The 19,025-nt window shown below is 34.6% G+C and overlaps 1 protein-coding gene across 1 annotated transcript in view; it reads right to left on the minus strand.

Moving 5' to 3' along the window:
- The window catches only part of LOC150084666 (extracellular tyrosine-protein kinase PKDCC-like), a 78,365-nt gene that overhangs the window by 39,646 nt on the left and 19,694 nt on the right, over positions 1–19,025 (minus strand). The window contains exon 2 of the mRNA XM_090375407.1: positions 7,846–7,977. Coding sequence (XP_090231533.1) covers positions 7,846–7,977 — 132 coding nt within the window. The remainder of the gene's footprint in view (positions 1–7,845; positions 7,978–19,025) is intronic.

The following is a 19,025-nucleotide window of genomic DNA, read 5'->3' on the forward strand; positions in this document are numbered from 1 at the left end:
AAAAGGATAATGGAATCTGCAACTACTGATCCTCTCATTTATCCTACATGGAACTGAGCAGGAATTAGAACTATAGGCAACCACCTGACACCATGCATTGAATGGAAAAGATCAGAAGACTTGCCCATTAAAATGACAAATGTAAAGCAGCAACACAAACTTCTAAAATCAACCATCGTACAAGCTCTTCCAGACATCACAACAGCAAAAGGGGATTGAAAAGAAATTGAAAGCAAGAGGTCCAACTGTAAATGTAATTTATAGTCGGACCTCTATAATGAAATCGATCGTTTGCTTGAAAAAAAAATTCATTATACAGAAATATGACATTTCAACAATGAAAAATACTGTCAACATTCAGAAATATAGTAAAAGATGGGAAAAAATCAGAAATAAGTGGGAATGAATAAATTTTCTAACATTTTAAAACAATTAATTTATTAATACATGCATATTAAGAAATGACTACTAACATGATGCGCACAATATATTAGTACACTTTTAAGAATTATTTCATAAAATATTTGGTTATTTTTTTGTGGTACACTGGATTTATATACTCAAATACATTTCTTGAGACAATTTCTTCACACTGAAGGCCTTGATGTAAAGTTTCAAATGCTGCCAACATTCCATGTTTGGAAGGTTTAATATTGCCCTCGTTGCCCTCATCCAACTCATTGTCGATATTGTCACTAGTTCCTTGAATACTCTCCAAAATGTTGAAGTCATTCAGATATTCAGCTGCTATGACATCATTATCAACTCTTAAAAATTCGTCAAGAACAAATATTCACTGATCAAACCTTTACTTTGAGTTCTTCCCAAGATTATTCAATGTCATGTAATAATTCATTGCTGTTAATTTGCGTTTTAGCAAACCCTGCTTTTGCAAAACAATTCTTAATCGTTGTTTCCATCCCATCTTGACTCCACACTTTTGCCATCTCTGATATGCACATCTGCAAATCTATAACACAATCTATAGGTTGGTTGGTTTCTATTTTCAGTATAATTTTTTTTCACTATGCACTTTCGGTAGTGCATTTTCAAATTCTTGATAATGCCTCGGTCCATTGGCTGCAATTTAGATGAGGTATTCAAAGGGAAAAAAACAAGCTTCGCAATTGTAAGTTTCGAAATTATGGAGTGAAGCTTAGTGGGGCAGTTGTCGACAATCAATGCAATTTTTCTGTTTTCTTTCATCTAACACAAAATTTAACATCTACCATTCAAAAATTTCACTTGTCATCCAAGATTTTTTGTCTTAGTTGTAGTCCAACTCTAACGACTTTACTCCTTTGAAACATTGGGGGTTGTTTACTTTGCCTATTATCAAAAGCTTCAGTTTTTCATTACTAGCCATATTTACACCAACCAATTCTCTCCTCACTGTTTTTACCACCTTTAAAAGTCAGTGTCTTGTTCAGCAAACATTTAAAAAATAGACCTGTTTCATCAATGTCTTTAGGCTCATAGTCCATAATTTTTTTCAAAACTGTTTCTTTCCAATGGGTACAGTCTTCTTCGACGACAACTCCACTTTCACCAGAAATAACTTTGGGTAAGCCACAGCACTTTTTAAATTTGTCCAACCAATCAGAACTGGCTTGGAATGTTTTATGCCCCAGAAAAGATGCGTACTCCACAGCCTTTTCTTTTATTAATGGCCCTGATATCAGCATGTTTTGGTCTCGAATCAACTTCATCCACTTAAAATCTGCTTCATCTACATCTTCCTATAGGCATAATTTTGTAACCTTCTGACTGGGTTCCATTTCCTCAAACAATTTTAAAGCAATTTTTTTTTAACACCTCAATCTGCACTATTAAACACTTCCACTTTTTCCACTACATTCAACGATTTCCTTTTAGACACTGTAAGGTTACTTGCACAAAGGCTAAAACAAAATTGATTTAAGGACCACTTGTACCTGCCATGTAAACAGAGACAGGTGAAATTTAGTGCAAGTGTGGATTACTCATTTCTGCTAAACAACAGATGAATTTCAGAGATAAAGGAAAATCACTCTCTCCTAGTTCGCTAATATGGTGCTTACAGTAGAAAACAGGTTGACTAGAGCCAATGTACGAGTCGGGAATATGCCTTAATCTTTGCCAATGGCTGTGGACACACAGATAGTAGATGACCAGTGCGACTTCTCGGTACAGCAGATGTGGTTACCTGTAAAACCTATACAATCACCACCACCTTGTTTTTAAGGTGGCGGTGGTTTTACAGGCACCACTAAATTGTTGAATTTTGTGCTCTTAAAATCTAAAGGGATTAATTCTTAATCTTTTTAGCTCTTAATTCGTGCTTTCTACAGCATCAGCTCTATTGCCTAAAGGACAGAGGTGAAAAAAATGTGTACCCAGGCGTCCCGAAATCAGTTCATTATATGAAATTTTTTTTCATTATATGGAAACTATTTTCAATGTAATGACCAAGAGGAAAACAACAAAATTCGCTAAATCACTATATGGAAGTTCATTAATGAGAGGTCTTACTGTATTTGAATCGAAAATGTGCACCTGTCCTAGCTGATATTATTGAATGGGCTTTAGCAGTTCAAGGAAATTGAAAGTTGGGGTGGTAAAGATTGGTTAGTGGTATGGAGTCATACTTTCACTTTCCTCAAAAGTTCAAATCAGAGGCTTTCAGATCGCAAAGGTTCGCAGATGATCACTCATCAATTAAATATGTGAAAGGATATAATATAATATAGGACACATCCTAGGTATAATAGAGGCAACAGTGCAATATATACTTTGATAATTACAAGAGACTGCACCTGAGTGGGGTTATGTTTCTGATCGCTATCAGAGAAGTGAATAAAAAGCAATTAAACTTTAAACTGTTTATACAATAATGTCAAAAGTGGTCAATAACATAGATGAATTTGAACTACAGATTACGTCAAAGGGTATTAGCATTAGTAGAGGCATATGATGCAAGAAAGCAAGCTTATACGGCATCAGCCAAAAATAATAATAATAATTACCATTTCACCCATCCATTAGTGCTAAAAATTTGTCGAGTTCTTCCTTGAATTTATTTAAGCTATCAACTTCCACAACAACAGATGGAAGTTTGTTCCAGCTGGCTAAAGGCAAATTTCCACACATCTATATTCTGCAACTATGTTTCCTCAATTTGAACATATGTCCCCTCAGGTTGGTAATCTGAGCAGGAGAAGAATCCCATTAGCACTGAGCTTTCTCCAACCATTCAAGGCCTTATACACCTCAATTAGATCACTAGCACCACACTCTCCACACACACCGCAATTTGCAGAACTTAAGCCTTTCTTCACCAATCTCATTGCCTTTCTCTGTACTCATTCCAGCAGCCTCTACATCCTTCCTAAATTGAGGCTTCAAGACCTGTATATCATTGAAAAGATTCCAGGAGCTGCTCTAGCAGCCGATCTGCACTGCTCAAGAAACTTCATATCTGACTACACAATTTCCCTAGATCTGAGTGTAGTACCGGACAGTTGGTGTGTTTCTCTGGGGTTACTGCTTCGCATATGCAGTACTTCGAATTTGTCAATGTTAAACTTCAGTTGCCACCTCTCAGCCCATCTGCCCAACTTTTCTAGATTGTGTTGCAGTAGCATACTGTCATTAACAACCCTGCCACCATTTGTATCAACTGCGGAGTTGGACATTAAGCAAGATATACCTTCATCAATATTATTGATAAATATACAAAACAACAGCGGGGCCCAACACCGAACCATGTGGGACTCTACTTATAACATTAGTCCATGAAGAGCAGCATCCATTGATTACTACACTCTGTTTTCTCCCACTACACAACCCTTTTATCCATTTAGCAACTTACCCTTAATACTGCTCCAATTTGTACAGTAATCTTCCATGTGCAACATGTCATAAGCTTTCCTAAAATCCTAGTATATGATATCAAAATTATTTTTTGCATCCAGTTCCTTTGCAACCACATCATATCAAATCCAATCAAATTTGTCAGATAAGACTTTCCCTTAACCAACCCATGCTGTGTCTGAATTATTGCTGCCTAGCCTAGCCTAGATGATCCTGCATCTTTAACCAGTGACTCCATTATTTTATCTGAAACAAAAGTTAAACCATGATTAATTCAAAGAATACGATTAATAGTAGCTCCCAAGATTAATTCTTTGAATTAATCTTGGAAGCTACTAGGCTTTTCATACCGACTAAGAAATATTGTTCAGGGTTTAGGCCTAAACAGATATCAGATGAACTAATGAGACACACTGCAGAGAAGAAAAATGCATGGGATGCATATAAATTATCAGATGACACAGAAGCCTATGGTAGATAAAAGCTAGTCTGTAATCAAGTCATAAAGGAGGTTAGGCAGGCAAAGGCAGATAAGAAATATTTCACAGAGAATTATGCAAAGAGTTCCTTACTTATGTAAACTCTAGAAGAAAGGGGATGAATCAGATTGGTACACTTGATATCAATGGTTCAACTGTTGAGGATCCTGCTCGGGCAGCTAACAAACTGATGAGTATTTTGCATCTACCTTCACATATGAGGAGTTATTCAGGGAAGGAAATGCCAGAAGTTTATCAAACTCTGGCAGGGAGCCAAATGTAATGACTGAGAGCAAAGTGGAGGACAAATTGTTGAAGTTAAACATAAGAAAGGCACCTGGGTCGATGGGATCTATCCAGTTATATTAAAGGGGGGAAACAGCAAAGGAAGTACGGAAACCGTTAGCCATAATTATGAGAGCTTTCTTGGACTCAGGGGAGGTCCTCATGGACTGGAGATATGCAAATGTGACCTCAATTAAGGATGACAAGTAATTACAAACCTTTTAGTTTAACTTTGATCCAGGGAAATTAATGGAGCCACTGGTTAAAGAAGCCTTGTAGGATCATCTACGCAAGACTGCAGTTATAGTTCAGAAGCAGCATGGGTTTGTTAAGGAGAAGTCTTGTCTGACATATATGATTGGATACTACGATACGGTCACAAAGGAACTGAATAAAAAAAAAAAAAAATTTTTTGATATCATATACTTAAATTTTAGGAAAACTTTTGATACTGTTGCACATGGAAGACTATTGTACAAATTGGAGCAGTATAACATTAAGGGAAAATTGCTGCTATAGATAAAGGGATGTTTCAGTGGGAGAAGACAATGAGTGGTAATCAATGGCCACTGCTCTTTGTAGACTAATGTTATTAGTAGAGTCTCCCAGGGTTTGCTATTGTGTCCATTGTTGTTTTCTGTATTTATTATTGATACTGATGAAGGTATATCAGGCTTAACGTCCAAGTTTGCAGATGATACGAAAGTTGGCAGGGTCGTTAATGACACTAATGACAGTACGCTACTTCAACAGGATCAAGAGAAGTTCAGCAGATGGGCTGAGAAGTGGCAACTAAGTTTAACACTGACAAATGTAAAGTAGTGCATATGGGTAGCAGTAACCCCAGAGTAACGTATCAACTTTGCGGTACTACGTTCAGGATGGTAGAGAATGAAAAATAGCCGGGGGTAATTTTGCAGTCAGATATTAAGTTTTCTGAGCAGTGCAGACACTGCAAGAGTAGCTCATGGTGTCTTGTCAATGATATACAGGAATTTTTCTAGCAGGGATAGGGGGATAATTATCCTGTTGTATAAGGCAATGGTCAGACCACACCTTGTGTACTATATACAGGTCTGGAGATCTCATTTTAGGAAGGATGTAGAGCTGCTGGAACAAGTACAGAGTAGGGCAATGAGATTGGCGAATGGAACAAAGAGTTGCTCTTACAAACCTTTAACCAGTGTCTGGAGACTAGGCACCTGTAAGGTGATCTGATTGAAGTGATTGAAGATCTATGATTAAATGGTTTCGGCAAGCTCATTTTTGTTGGGATTCTTCCTCTTGCCCAGATTAGTCGCCTGAGGGGCCATAAATTCAAATGGAGGAAAGACAGTTGTAGAATAGATGTGCCGAAATTTGCCTTTAGCCAGCAGGTGGTTGATTGCTGGAACACACTTCCATCTGTTGTTATAGAAGTTGACAGCTTAAATATATTCAAGGCAGAACTAGACAAGCATTTGGAATGAATGGATGGGTGAAATGGGAAGTTTTTTTTTTTGTTGATGGAACCTGTCAGTTCTATCAGCATTTTAGACTCTCAGGTAGCAAGAGGAGTACAAACTCTGAAGATGTTACTTGGAAAAATGCATTTTCATTATTAAGTCATACTGTTCATTTATTTTTTATCAGCCTTTGCAGATAAGTTATTATGAAATATTAAATTATACCCTATGTAAATAACAGGAGTTTAAAGGAATATGGCAGAGGTTCCCAAACTTTCTTGGTTCACAGAGCCCTTAGTGTCTCAGTGATTTTTTCACAGCGCCCCTAGGTCAAAAGAAATACCTAACAGTTTAATACTATATGTATAGCATTTCATAATGTATTGCTGAATAGCTGATGTTGCTTATGTGAGAACCTGATTAATCGTTCTCAGTTATTACGACTCCAAACTATTTACTTTTAACAAAATATTTTTCATTCTTAAAATTTATTGGAATAAAATAATCTTTTAATTCCTCTAAGTTTCAGAAAAATGGGCTAAGGTAAAGAAAGCCAACATGAGAACGACGAGAAACATCGGATAACTTACGCGGAAAATTAGTTTCCCGACACCGGACTCTAGTGCTGCTCGCTCAGTAAATTGACAGGTAGGCGTGGCAAACGATGAAATGGTGGTGGGTGCAGCAGACAACAAGATACTGTGTAGTCATTGGTTGGCATTATAATGTGTATTTATGAGTAAAAAAGTGCATAATAGTTTTGTGATGAACAGTAAAAAAGGTAATAGTAGCGATGAATCTTTTAAGGAAAATAAAACGTTGGTTGATTTTTTGATGAAAACTAAATTAATAAAAGTTTTGTTCTGTTCATTTTTATGTTCTTCATTATGTTTTTTTCTCATTCTTAAAAGCAGATTTTTGGGGTTCGTGAGTGTTTTTACTATACTGTTGATTTAAGTTTGGTTACGAAAAAAGGAAAAGGTTTCTTTATTTTTCATTATATTTCATAACCTGACCTTAAAAATAAAAGTACAGTAATAAAAAAATTAATATTTTGTTAATAATGTAGTTTCACCGGTAAACTTTTTCCAAGTTTGCCATACTTCTTGTATAGGCTTCCTTTACCTTTTTTTTCTTAATAAAAACAATCTATCCACTAGTCCACAGTGATTCTAAAGAATCAAGGTCAGGTTACCCCTCCACTTTGGGAGGGTTTCAATCTCCCATGGGATTTAATTTCTACTCCTGACCGATAACACCCACTGTATGTTTACTGAGCGAGCAACAATACAAATGCTGTTACGGCAAAGTACTTTTACCGATAAATTTATTGAACTTTTGCATGCTTCTCGTGTGGGCTTTCTTTACCTTTGCCGAAAAAAAAGGTACTAGGGAACATTCTGAGAGAGAGAGAGGTGCACCTTTTCTTTGCTTGATAAACAGACTACAGAAGGGATTGTAAAACAAACACTGTTTTTAAACCATGCAAACAGCATGGATTAACTTTAACATTGATACAGTTCAATTGAATGGCAAACTTTAAATTTAGAAAAGATAAAACCTGCAAAATTTTTATTAATTTTAACAGACATCTTTAAAGTTCAGAAAAAAAAAATCTCTGAATAAAATTTCCTAAAATCAAAATGATATGAATTGATAGCTGGTGTATGAGAAACAGTCAGTATACGTGAAAGAGATTTGCGCTAACAGGCTTTTGTAATAATTCAAACGGAGCATACTTATCTTCTCAAGCCAATAGACAATATAAATAAAGGAGTTTTTACCTTAAGCCTGTCCTCCCATGACATCTGTAACAGTTTGATGATATCTAGAGGTTCCCCTAGTTCAGTAAATACAGATACAGCACTTATCATATCCCCATTGTACTGGCCAGAAGGAACACAATAACCAAGAACCTAGAAAAATAAATTAATAAATATAAGAAATTAATCATTTGTCTTTAAAATTAAAGTCATAATAAATACAAGAAATTAAAATTGTAATTTAAATAAAATTACAATTTTTAGGCTCAAAATAAATATACTGAACTCTTTACATGAGGTGATCCAAAAATTTTATTTACACCAATATGGTACTAAGATATAGAACATGTAGTAAAAAAAAAAAAAAAAAACAGTAACTGAAGATACGATGACCTCTCCTGAATAGATTTTATACAAAAGCAGCATGGCATGTGGGCAAAGACAGAAAAAAGTTTCAGTAACTGGCAACTGAAAAGTTTCCAGAAATCACTGAGGCATTAACTCCTGCAATCTTAATTATAATACAAAGAGAGGCAGGTAAATTAATGTCCAGTTGTTGAAAGAACCATATAAAGGTAATTTGCTTATTTCTAATGATTTCATTGTCACACCAAAGGGGCATGGAGAGGTCAGAATTATGTGTTATTTATTGATAAAGTTAGGTTTCACCCTTAGGTTTACATTAACAGGCAAAACATAAGGGTCTGGAGCAATGAGAATCCAGAGGTATCCTACAAGGTGCCTTTACATTCTTTTAAAATTAAATTTTTATTACAATCTTCAAAAAATCAAATTAAAAATGTGTAATATCTAACTCCTTAAATTATCAGACCAATTTTCTTTAACCAAGCAGCAGTAGCAGATTGTCTAACAGACTCCACAGAAAAATATTTATTGCGCATCAATTGCATAATACAAAATTAATGGTTATTTTCTCTGCCTTCCGAAGTTTAAACATACGCACACTTAAGTAGTTTAAAAAAAGTCAAGTTTTTGTTTACACAAAATAATTATGTGAAATGTATATATAGATGAGGCCACCATTTGTGTTAATATTTTCCCTTATTATTTCAATGTTATCTTGATTATTATTTATTTACTTGAAAAAACATTAATACATACGCACATGACTGAATTTTTGCACACAATGGTTTTATAAATTTGAAGACAAGTGACTACAGTTTCATGTTAACATTTTTTTTTTTTTTTAACTTTAAGAAAAGTAATAAAAATTTTATTAGAATAACAGGTAAAAAGAAGTACAGCACTTAGTTAAATTTTTAATTAAGTGCTGTACTTATAATTTTAAATTATAAAATAAATTATATTTAATAAATATTGAAATCCATTAATAAAATTAAAAAAATGTTCTTTGCAATAACAACCTACAAACATAGGCACTTCTCAACCATGGCAACACAAGGACATGTGGCAGATTGTGCATCATGTTGGAATTAACTTTTGCTAACACTTGGTCATACAGTTGATTGGAACAAAGTTTCGATAATTTATACATAAACTTTCAGAATTGTGTTTTTAAAAAGAATGCTAAGAACCATACTGAAAGCAAGCTAGTGAGACTTTGTTTCACATTTATAATCAAGAATCTCCATGTGAATATTTTGAACTACATTTCTCAATTCCTGCGTTTCAAAAAATATTCTCTATTTTGTTTCATATACAGTAAATAAAAGCTTTCGCTACCTTGAATACAGCACTTATTAAATTAAATTAAATTTAAATTAAATTAAACTTTAAACAATATTAAATCTTTAAAGAATTAAATTTCATTATTATTTAAAATAATGAAACTAGATAAATTACAGAAAATGTGAACCACATAGTTTAACCTTACAGAGAAATATACTTCTGCAAAGTTGTCAGTTAAAATAATGAGTGCTGCATGGACAAAAAAAAGTAATGTAATCAAATTTTGCTTGTTTAGCAAAGTGAAGTGTGTATCGGCTATGTTTGAAAAACAAAGGAAATATCTTTTGAAAGTCACGGCTTAAGAATGGACTTTAGTCGATGTTGCTGGAAGGCTGCACATCAAAATAAATCTACCGTCATAAAAGCTATCACTATCAAAAAACATTTAACGATTAAAACAATTATGACATGTACCACTGTACAATTACATTAATCCTACAAGAAGAATTAACATGGTTATTATTATTATTGTTATTAGCCATACGGTGCAAGGAAGCCTGAGGCTTATGCTTCACCAGCCAAAAAAAATTTCTGAGTTACTCTAAGAGAGAGAGAAGTAGAAGGGAATCAACAAGAAAGAGAAGAACGATGATATCCAACTCAGGACAATGGGTGTGCCAAGCCAATACTCACCAGACGTGAGTCCCTGGTTTATTCAACTTGCTCTAGGTTTTCTCAACGAGGAAAATCAGAAAGCACATATTTCCCCCCATTTCTTTCATTGAAATATCTTGTGAATAGAATATGGACTTATTATTATTAGCCGTATGGTTACAAGGAAACTTGAGGCTTATGCTGCATCAGCTAAAAAAGAAAAAAAAAAAAAAATTCTGAATTACCCAGAGAGAGAGAGAGAGAGAGAGAGAGAGAGAGAGAGAGAGAGAGAGAGAGAATAGAAGGGAATCACCAAGAAAGAGAAGAATGATGATATCCAGCTCAGCTCTTGTAGCCTTCACTTTTAGGTCAGAGTCATGAATTACCTAACTACAAGATTGGCACTAGGTATATTTCAGCTTACCTTTTAGCTGTGAAAAAACTTCTACTGATCCTTTGACTAGTATTGATTATGTGAAACCAAATTCAAATAAACTGAAAATAGGGATCTCCTTTCAATATTTTTAAGAGTGAAAGGGTCCCTACTGGACTTGAATGCATATTTTTCAACCAATCAAGTATAATAGCAGCCATGATAGTATAGTAAAATTACCAACACAAGCATGCCCCCAAAAAGACCCCAACTGCAACAAATTGACTTACAAAGAAAGCACATATAATAATATTTAGACATTAGATTATCTGCATTTGCCTAATATGTCATAATATGCAAATAAAAATATTTATTTGCATATTATGACATTATGTAAATGTATATTTGATCATTTTAATCATTAGTGCAAATAATACAAATATTACTAGCAACTCTGCATATTTCATTAATTTGATCAGCTTTTCAACATTAAAACTTGTCAAACGGTGCTTTGCTTAAAAAATACTGTGCCATGAATGGTGTTGGATGAAAGAGCATTCTTTTTATATGTATTATAACAGTTCATTTTTGCTATAAAGAATTTACAGAATAGGCAGTGGGAGCTTTCATTCAAATGGCCAAACAAATTTAGTACAAGACTTATCATGAAAACCAATCATGAAAAAAAGACACCCTAAAGGATGACAATATAGTACTGTCTTCTGTATAACTGTGAAAAGAACATTCCTGCAGAAGAAAAATTCCAGATCAACCAACATGTGAAAAAAAATTACACACTTTGGTCCAAGAAAAAAAAAAGCAAGGAAAAATGCCACATCAGTAACTTTTAACCAAGATATGTACCTCAAGGGAGAAAATAAAATATTTGTAATTTGAATTTTTTTACTTTTAAGATTCTCAAAAACATGAATCACATCACAATTTTAAGATTTACAAATGATTCTTTGCAATCATTACAGACAGACTGAAAATCAACACAGCAAGAGTCTCCACTTCTGTTAGCAATTTTGTTCCATTTGTGATAAAAGCAGTTTTCATTACAGGTTTTCTATTCAAACCTGATCCACATTATATGCTAAGCCCATGGCTCTCACAGGATAGCAGACACAATTTGGGGGAATGTTGGTAAAGTTTATTTCTTGTATAAAAAAAGATTTTCATAAAAATCCCTAATGCATAGCTACTACTCACCTATTTACAGAGATTGGCAACCTGACCTTCCTCCACAGCGTATTTTGCAAGGTGGGGAACATGATTACATACAGCATTGTTTTATGCAAAAAAAAATTCTGATTGCATAAAAATGTGGGTAATGCATTAGACACTGTAGGTGCCCTGACTAAAAAAAAAAAAAAAAAACCAACTCTGGGTTTAATATTTTAAAAAAAAATTGATAGTTTTGCTAATGGAAATGAACTTCCATTTCATGTAAAGCTTTTAAAGACTCAGTTTTAAATTTAGTCCAGTCACTTTCCTCTGTGTCTAAATTATCATTCTTTGCCTTTAAAATAATTTCAGACAATAAATAAATAAATTCTTTATTGCTAATAAGTACAGGACATGTACTAGAGACAATAATACTCAACACGGCGACATGGCCAGGAGTTTTACATTATAAATGAAATTATAAATGAAATTAATTGGCAAAAAGGAAAAAAATTACCTAAAATGACAGCAATTTAGTATATTTTTAAAAATATAATTAGAGTGCACATGTTAACATCAAATTAATACACCACAACTGCTTGGAAAGAACAGACTGGCCAGTATAAGTAGCATGATGCCACAAGAGAGATGCACACCAAAAGAAAGAAATGCACTAATGCCATCCAGATATTTCTGATTGAAACCACTTTAGAAAAAACCAGGAGTGTTGAAAATGACTTCATCTTTTTCTTGTAATTTAATTCCACACTCACTTGTTTCTTATTGTAGGTCATTATGGGCAACTAAAAATTATTATTATTATCATCCATATGGTGCAAGGAAGCCTGAGGCTTATGCTGAACCAGCCAAAAAAATTCCCAAGTTACCCTGAAGAGAGAGAATCACCAAGAAAGAAAAGAATGATGATATCCTTGCAGAGAAACAAACATCAATACTGAAATGCAAAATAACTTAAGAATTTTGATACCATCAGTCAAACAAGTAAAATAAGTGTAAATAAGAACTGAGTTTTGATTCATGTTTGAATTTGATACTGAGTATTAAGCATCCCCAAAACAGCATCAGCTGCATTAAAGTGAAAAACTATCATCGTCACAGTGTTGATAAGAAATGAAACAGCTTCAAAGCAAACACCCCATCTGAACAGACCTGATGAGGATAGAGAAATATCAGGTAAAGAGTTTTATATTGTTCCACACAGAGGAATTTCATGGAAACTTTTTTAACAAAAAAAAAAAAAAATCATTCACATTAGGAAACACACAACTTACTTTTCTGCAACATGATTTAGAGAATGTGCCAAAGATATGTGAATCAAATGTGGATTTGATTCACATATCTTGTTTGAACACTTTCAGTAATTTTTCTGCCTTTGCCATGTATGGAGTGGCATTAACCACTCTCATGAACCCCTTTTCTTAGTTTCTGCCTTTAGGCCATAAAAGTTTAAGAGTGAATTACTTAATTCACAAATTAAGTAATTTTTATCAAGTCATCATTTTCAACATTTGGCAAGCTTGAAGTAGGGGCATTATTTGCTTCTTCAGCACATAACTTTCCCAAAAAATCATGTTGGCCACTAGAACTGATTGTTGTGTCTACTGCTAGCCACATAAAATTATCAGCTGTCTTGACAAAGATTGCACTATTGGGTAATAACAAACCAAACAATTTTTATGTGGGGTATATTTGTCAAGAATTGACTGACTACATGGTACTTCTTTAAGAAGAGCAGAAAGATGGATTGTTGTTGTTGTTTTGGTTTTTAGGAGCATTAGCAACTAAGGCCATATTGCTCTGGAATATGCGGTGGTCATTCCCTGACCTTTCCGCATCCTCCATATTTGGTGGTGACGGGCTCGAACCCCGGTCTAATCAAGAAGCGTGTGGTACGCACTGCTGCTCCTTCCCACCTGGCTACGGAGACGCCAGAAAGATGGATTAGAAAGATATTAGACAGAAGAGGTTTTTCAAAGGTATACTGCTACAAATTAGAGCTCTACAAAGATCTTTAGAAAATACAACATTTTGAAGAGGGAAGTCTTATTCTGAGTCAATAGAGATCAAAAATTTTTACCTTTATTCTCTTTCATAGTCTTATGGACAGCCTTGCTTTATGTATTGCTTCAAATGGAATTTTTTCAACACAGTTCACATCTGAACAAACCTCAAAAAATATTAACTTTTCATCTGTTGCAAAGTCAATGTCTCTTCTCACCCAATCTTAAAAAAGAAAACTGGATACTTTTTTCCTTGGGCATAATTCAACAAACAAAAAGGATAAAATATTTCAACAAAAAACAATTCAGTGCTCCAAACAAGCAGCTGTTTTTAGCATTAGCATTAGTAGAGGCATTTGATGCAAGAAAGCAAGCTTATGCAGCATCAGCCAAAAAAAAAAACCCACTTCCACTTCACCCCTCTGTTCGTTCAAAATACCTGTCCAGCTGAGCCTTAAACTTATTTAGGCTATCAACCTCCACTACAAGGGATGGAAGTCTGTTCCACCAACCAACCACCCGCTGGCTAAAGGCAAATTTCCGCACGTCTATCCTACATCTGTCTTTCCTCAATTTCAATTTATGCCCTCTCAGGTGATTTTTCTGAGCTAGAGGAAGAATCCCATCAGCATTGAGCATGCTCAAACCATTCAAGGCTTTATACACCTCTATCAGATCACCTCGCTGGTGCCTAGTCTCCAGACACTGCAATTTGCAAAACTTAAGCCTTTCTTCGTAAGAGCACCCCTTTGTTCCATTCACTAATCTTGTTGCCCTTCTCTGTACTTGTTCCAGCAGCTCTACATCCTTCTTGAAATGAGGCCTCCAGACCTGTATACAGTACTCTAGGTGTGGCCTGACCATTGCCTTATACAAGGGAATAATCACCTCCTTATCCCTGCTAGAAAAATTCCTGTATATCATTGACAATACTCCATGAGCTACTCCTGCAGCCCGTCTGCACTGCTCAGAGAACTCCATATCTGCCTGCACAACCACCCCCAAGTCCCTTTCATTCTCTACCACTGTCAGTGTAGTACCACAGAGTTGATACGTTGCTCTGGGGTTGCTGTTTCCCATGTGTAGTAGTTTACATTTGTCAATGTTAAACTTCATTTGCCACCTCTCAGCCCATCTGCTCAACCTTTCCAGATCCTGTTGCAGCAGCATAGTGTCAGTAGTGTCCTTGACAACCCTGCCAACCTTTGTATCATCTGCAAACTTGGACATTAAGCTTGATATACCATCATCAATATCATTTATAAATACAGAAAACAATAATGGACCCAACACTGAGCCCTGAGGGACTCCACTAATAACATTAGTCCACGATGAGCAGTGTCCATTGATTACCACTCTCTGTCTTCTCTCTCTCAACCACCCCTTTATCCATAGCAGCAATTTGCCTCCAATGTCACACTGCTCCAATTTGTGTAGCATTCTTCCATGTGCAACAGTATCAAAAGCCTTTCTAAGATCCAAGTATATAATATCAAAACTATTCCCTGCATCCAGTTCTTTTGTGACTGCATCATAGTATCCAATCAAATTGGTCAGGCAAGACTTCCTCTTAACAAAACCATGCTGTATCCGAGCTATAACTGAAGTCTTGTCTAAATGATCCTGCAGTGCTTCTTTAACCAGTGCCTCCATTAATTTTCCTGGAACAGAAGTTAAGCTCACAGGTCTATAATTACTTGTGTCAGCCTTTGATCCTCCTTTGTGAATTGGGGTCACATTTGCACATTTCCAGTCTATGGGTACCTCCCCTGAGTCCAAGGAAGCTCTCATAATTATGGCTAAGGGTTTGCTTACTTCCTTTGCTGCCTCCTTTAATATAACTGGATAGATCCCGTCCACTCCGGGTGCCTTTCTTGTGTTTATCTTCAACAGTTTCTCCTCCACTTTACTCCCAGTTATTTCAAGATTCTGTAGCTTACTGCTAGAGTTGAATACACCTCTGGCATTCCCCTCGCTGAATAACTCCTCATGTGTGAATGTCGATGCAAAATATTCATTTAGTTTGTTAGCTACCTGAGCAGGATCATCAACAGTTGACCCATCAATATCAAGTGGACCAATCTGATTCATCCCCTTCCTTCTAGAGTTTACATAAGTAGAGAACTCTTTGTTTTTCTTTGCATCCCTTGCCAAGGATTTCTCGTAATCTGCCTTCGCCTGCCTAACCTCCTTTGTAACTTGGTTGCATATCAACTTGTATCTATCATAGGCTTCTGTGTCATGTGTTAATTTGTAAGTATCCCATGCATTTTTCTTCTCTGCCATATGCCTCATTAGTTCATCTGACATCCATTTTGGCCTAAACCTTGAACAATATTTCTTATTCGTTTTTGTGTTGTTTTCAGATGGAATTGGTAACTGTATGATTGGCATCAATATTGAAATGCAAATTTAAATATTGATTTCAATATTTAAATCTTTCTTCTAGTGCAGTGTCATGCAAACCTTTTCAGCCATCTTTTGGTTCCTAGCTTTACTGGCTGATCCCAAAATAAAATATTTTGTTTTAATATTTCGTAAATAACATTTTTTCTGTAACAAAACACTGTGATTGACAAAAATACCATCAAAATTTGCCTACCACATTTCAAAATTCAAGTTTTTTGATTTTATTTAAAAAATAAAATTAAAAAAATCTGTTTGTACACAGTCCAATCTACCAATACAATAGCTTCCAGAATTTCTATAGGGAAAAAAATAGTCTCAACTTAGATCTCCGAATTAGTGTGAATGGGTAAGCTTATATATGTAACTCATACCTAACCCCATGGAGCTGTCCACTGACCCCTAGAATTTGCAAACCATAGTTTGAACATCACTGCTCTAGTGGATCAAGTTTGCAGAGAATCACTTGTCTCCTTTTTTAAGCAAAATTTTAAAACTATGATGAATTATGTGTATTTTTCAAATTGCACTTGCAAAAATAAAACATTTTCAGATGAAAATTCAGTTATTCCTTCACTGGGAGAGACAAAAAACAAATAAGAAAAATACCTTCTGTTTGCCACTAAAACACTAGATAAATGGGAAAGCAAACAAGACCTATAGAAAGTTAGTTTATCAAAGATGAGTTGTCCCAAGTCATATGAGGTCAGCCAGTGTACAAAAACCTGCATTCCAAGTATAAAAGAAAAGTATAGTGAGATGACCAAGAGGAATAGCATGAGCAGGTTTAGAGATAGTAAGAATGGTACAGACTTACTAAAAATGAAGAACTATTTCACATTAAGACAATCAACACTGCCATTACAAACTATGGATTTAAATAAAGGAGTGAATACATGAATACGGAAAAAAAATTAAATGGTATTGAAATAAAAATAAAGACAATACTCAACCTACACACTGCAGAAAATTATTACTACAGAAATCTAATAAATACTTTTAAATGAGTGCATGCACAAATGTGCAAACTACTGAAGAAAAATAAAACAATTAAGATGAGTTAATATACAAAAAGGAAGGCATAAGAGAAACATTTTCAAATTTATACACTACCACCACCCAATTTATCTTATATTACCAGTAACAGTGCTACATTTCAATTTTCTCCAGACATGTTGCTAGCATGCTACCTGTAAGGAGCTCTATTTGTTAGGCTATTTGATAACAAATAAACTTTATTTCTCCACACACACTGATATTTATTATTTCATTCCATTTTGATATTATAAGTCAGTCTGGTGCAAGCTAGTTAAAAAGTTTGCTAACATTAAATGTTTGCATCCCTACTTAAAGAAATTTATTGAAAATCTGTCCAAGAACAAAATTTTTTTTGCCCATCAAAAATGCCATAACCATTTCTGGGGCTGCATTTAACAAGAGGTTGCTGAAAATTGCTTTTTTTTTTTTTATATATATATAACTGTCAATAATAGGCAGTTAAATGTGGAGAGAATATTTCCCCTAATTCAAGCACAGTGAAAAAAAGTTCAAGAATGGAACAAGTTCAATAAAAGAAATGATCATAACTATAATTCTGAACAGTTGAATTTCTGAGAATATTATAAATATATGTCTTTAAATCCTTAAGCTCACCTTTAATCCACCTTTCTCAATTAATATTTCCTAGTTTTCAGAAAACAGTTTTTTAAATAACAGAAATAACAAATTTATGAAACAGGAAAGCTGTCTCTAGATTCCCTCACATTGCTTTCACTAGTAATTCTTTAAAAATATAGAGAAAACTATATTCCCCACTTTTGCTTTCACACATTTTTACCAGGGGCAAAAGTTGATAACATTATAGAACAGCCATCATCTTTTAACCCATCCACAGGTGCAAAAAAGAATTGTTCTTTCTCTAATTGTATGGGATGACTTAGACCCCCAACATACCTACATTTAAAAAAAAAATAACAAAAAAAAAAAGCACAAAGCAAAAAATAATTAAAAATTGTTTACTTTTTTGGTGTCACAACCATGAAAACTCCATTTTTATATTATAAGCATACATTTTTAATATTAAAACTCCCTTTGCACCAGTCATAGAGCAAAACACAAAGTTAAAAACCATGCCCTTCAATAGATGCCTGCAACTGGACAACAGCGTGTCACTGAAAGGAGTGCCCATTGCATAAAATGTGAAACATGCATTAACAGTTTAATTCCAGACAATGCTTCAATGTCACAAGCCAGAAATGTCACTGACTGGAGGAAAGAAAAGCATGTTACAGTAGCAACAACTTGCTATCAATAACTGAAAGTGACACATGCCAATCAACATGTGCATATAATTAAGTTTAACTTAATTCATGAATTTTTTCTAATTATATGATAATTAACAGAGATTTCTGGAATTTTCATGCAGAAAAAGAAATGTTTTAAATGGCTATTAGGAGTTTCAGCTATATAGATGGAATAGATGAAGAGCACAAATTGCTGAAATACTGAATGGAGTTGAATCGACTCTGTGTGACTAAGGGTAAGAGCAGAAAAAGGTGATACTGTTGTGCACACTAGTACTAAATGATATTAAGAGTAGGCAATCTGAGGACTTACTTAACAAGTACAAAAAAATATTGAGGAAAGTCATGAGTTAGGATTAAATTTGAGAGTAGCTGCGATTCTGCTCAGACGCAATAGAAGGGAGTATATGACAAGAGCCATATAATCAATTCAGTTCTAGAGAGATTGTGAAAGAATAATGGGGTAAAATATTTGTTGGGTTAATATTTGCTTCTTACCAGAAGAAACTATTTTTACAGGAACAGGATACACTTAAACAGAAGGGGCAAAAATATCTAATGTTATCAAGCCAATATTAGTGGGATGGAAAAACTGCTGACTTGGGGGGGGGTATACATAGACAGCCA

Source organism: Mastigoproctus giganteus, chromosome 6, assembly GCF_048544385.1.
Source record: "Mastigoproctus giganteus isolate SK-2022 chromosome 6, ASM4854438v1, whole genome shotgun sequence".
NCBI classification, from domain to species: domain Eukaryota; kingdom Metazoa; phylum Arthropoda; class Arachnida; order Uropygi; family Thelyphonidae; genus Mastigoproctus; species Mastigoproctus giganteus.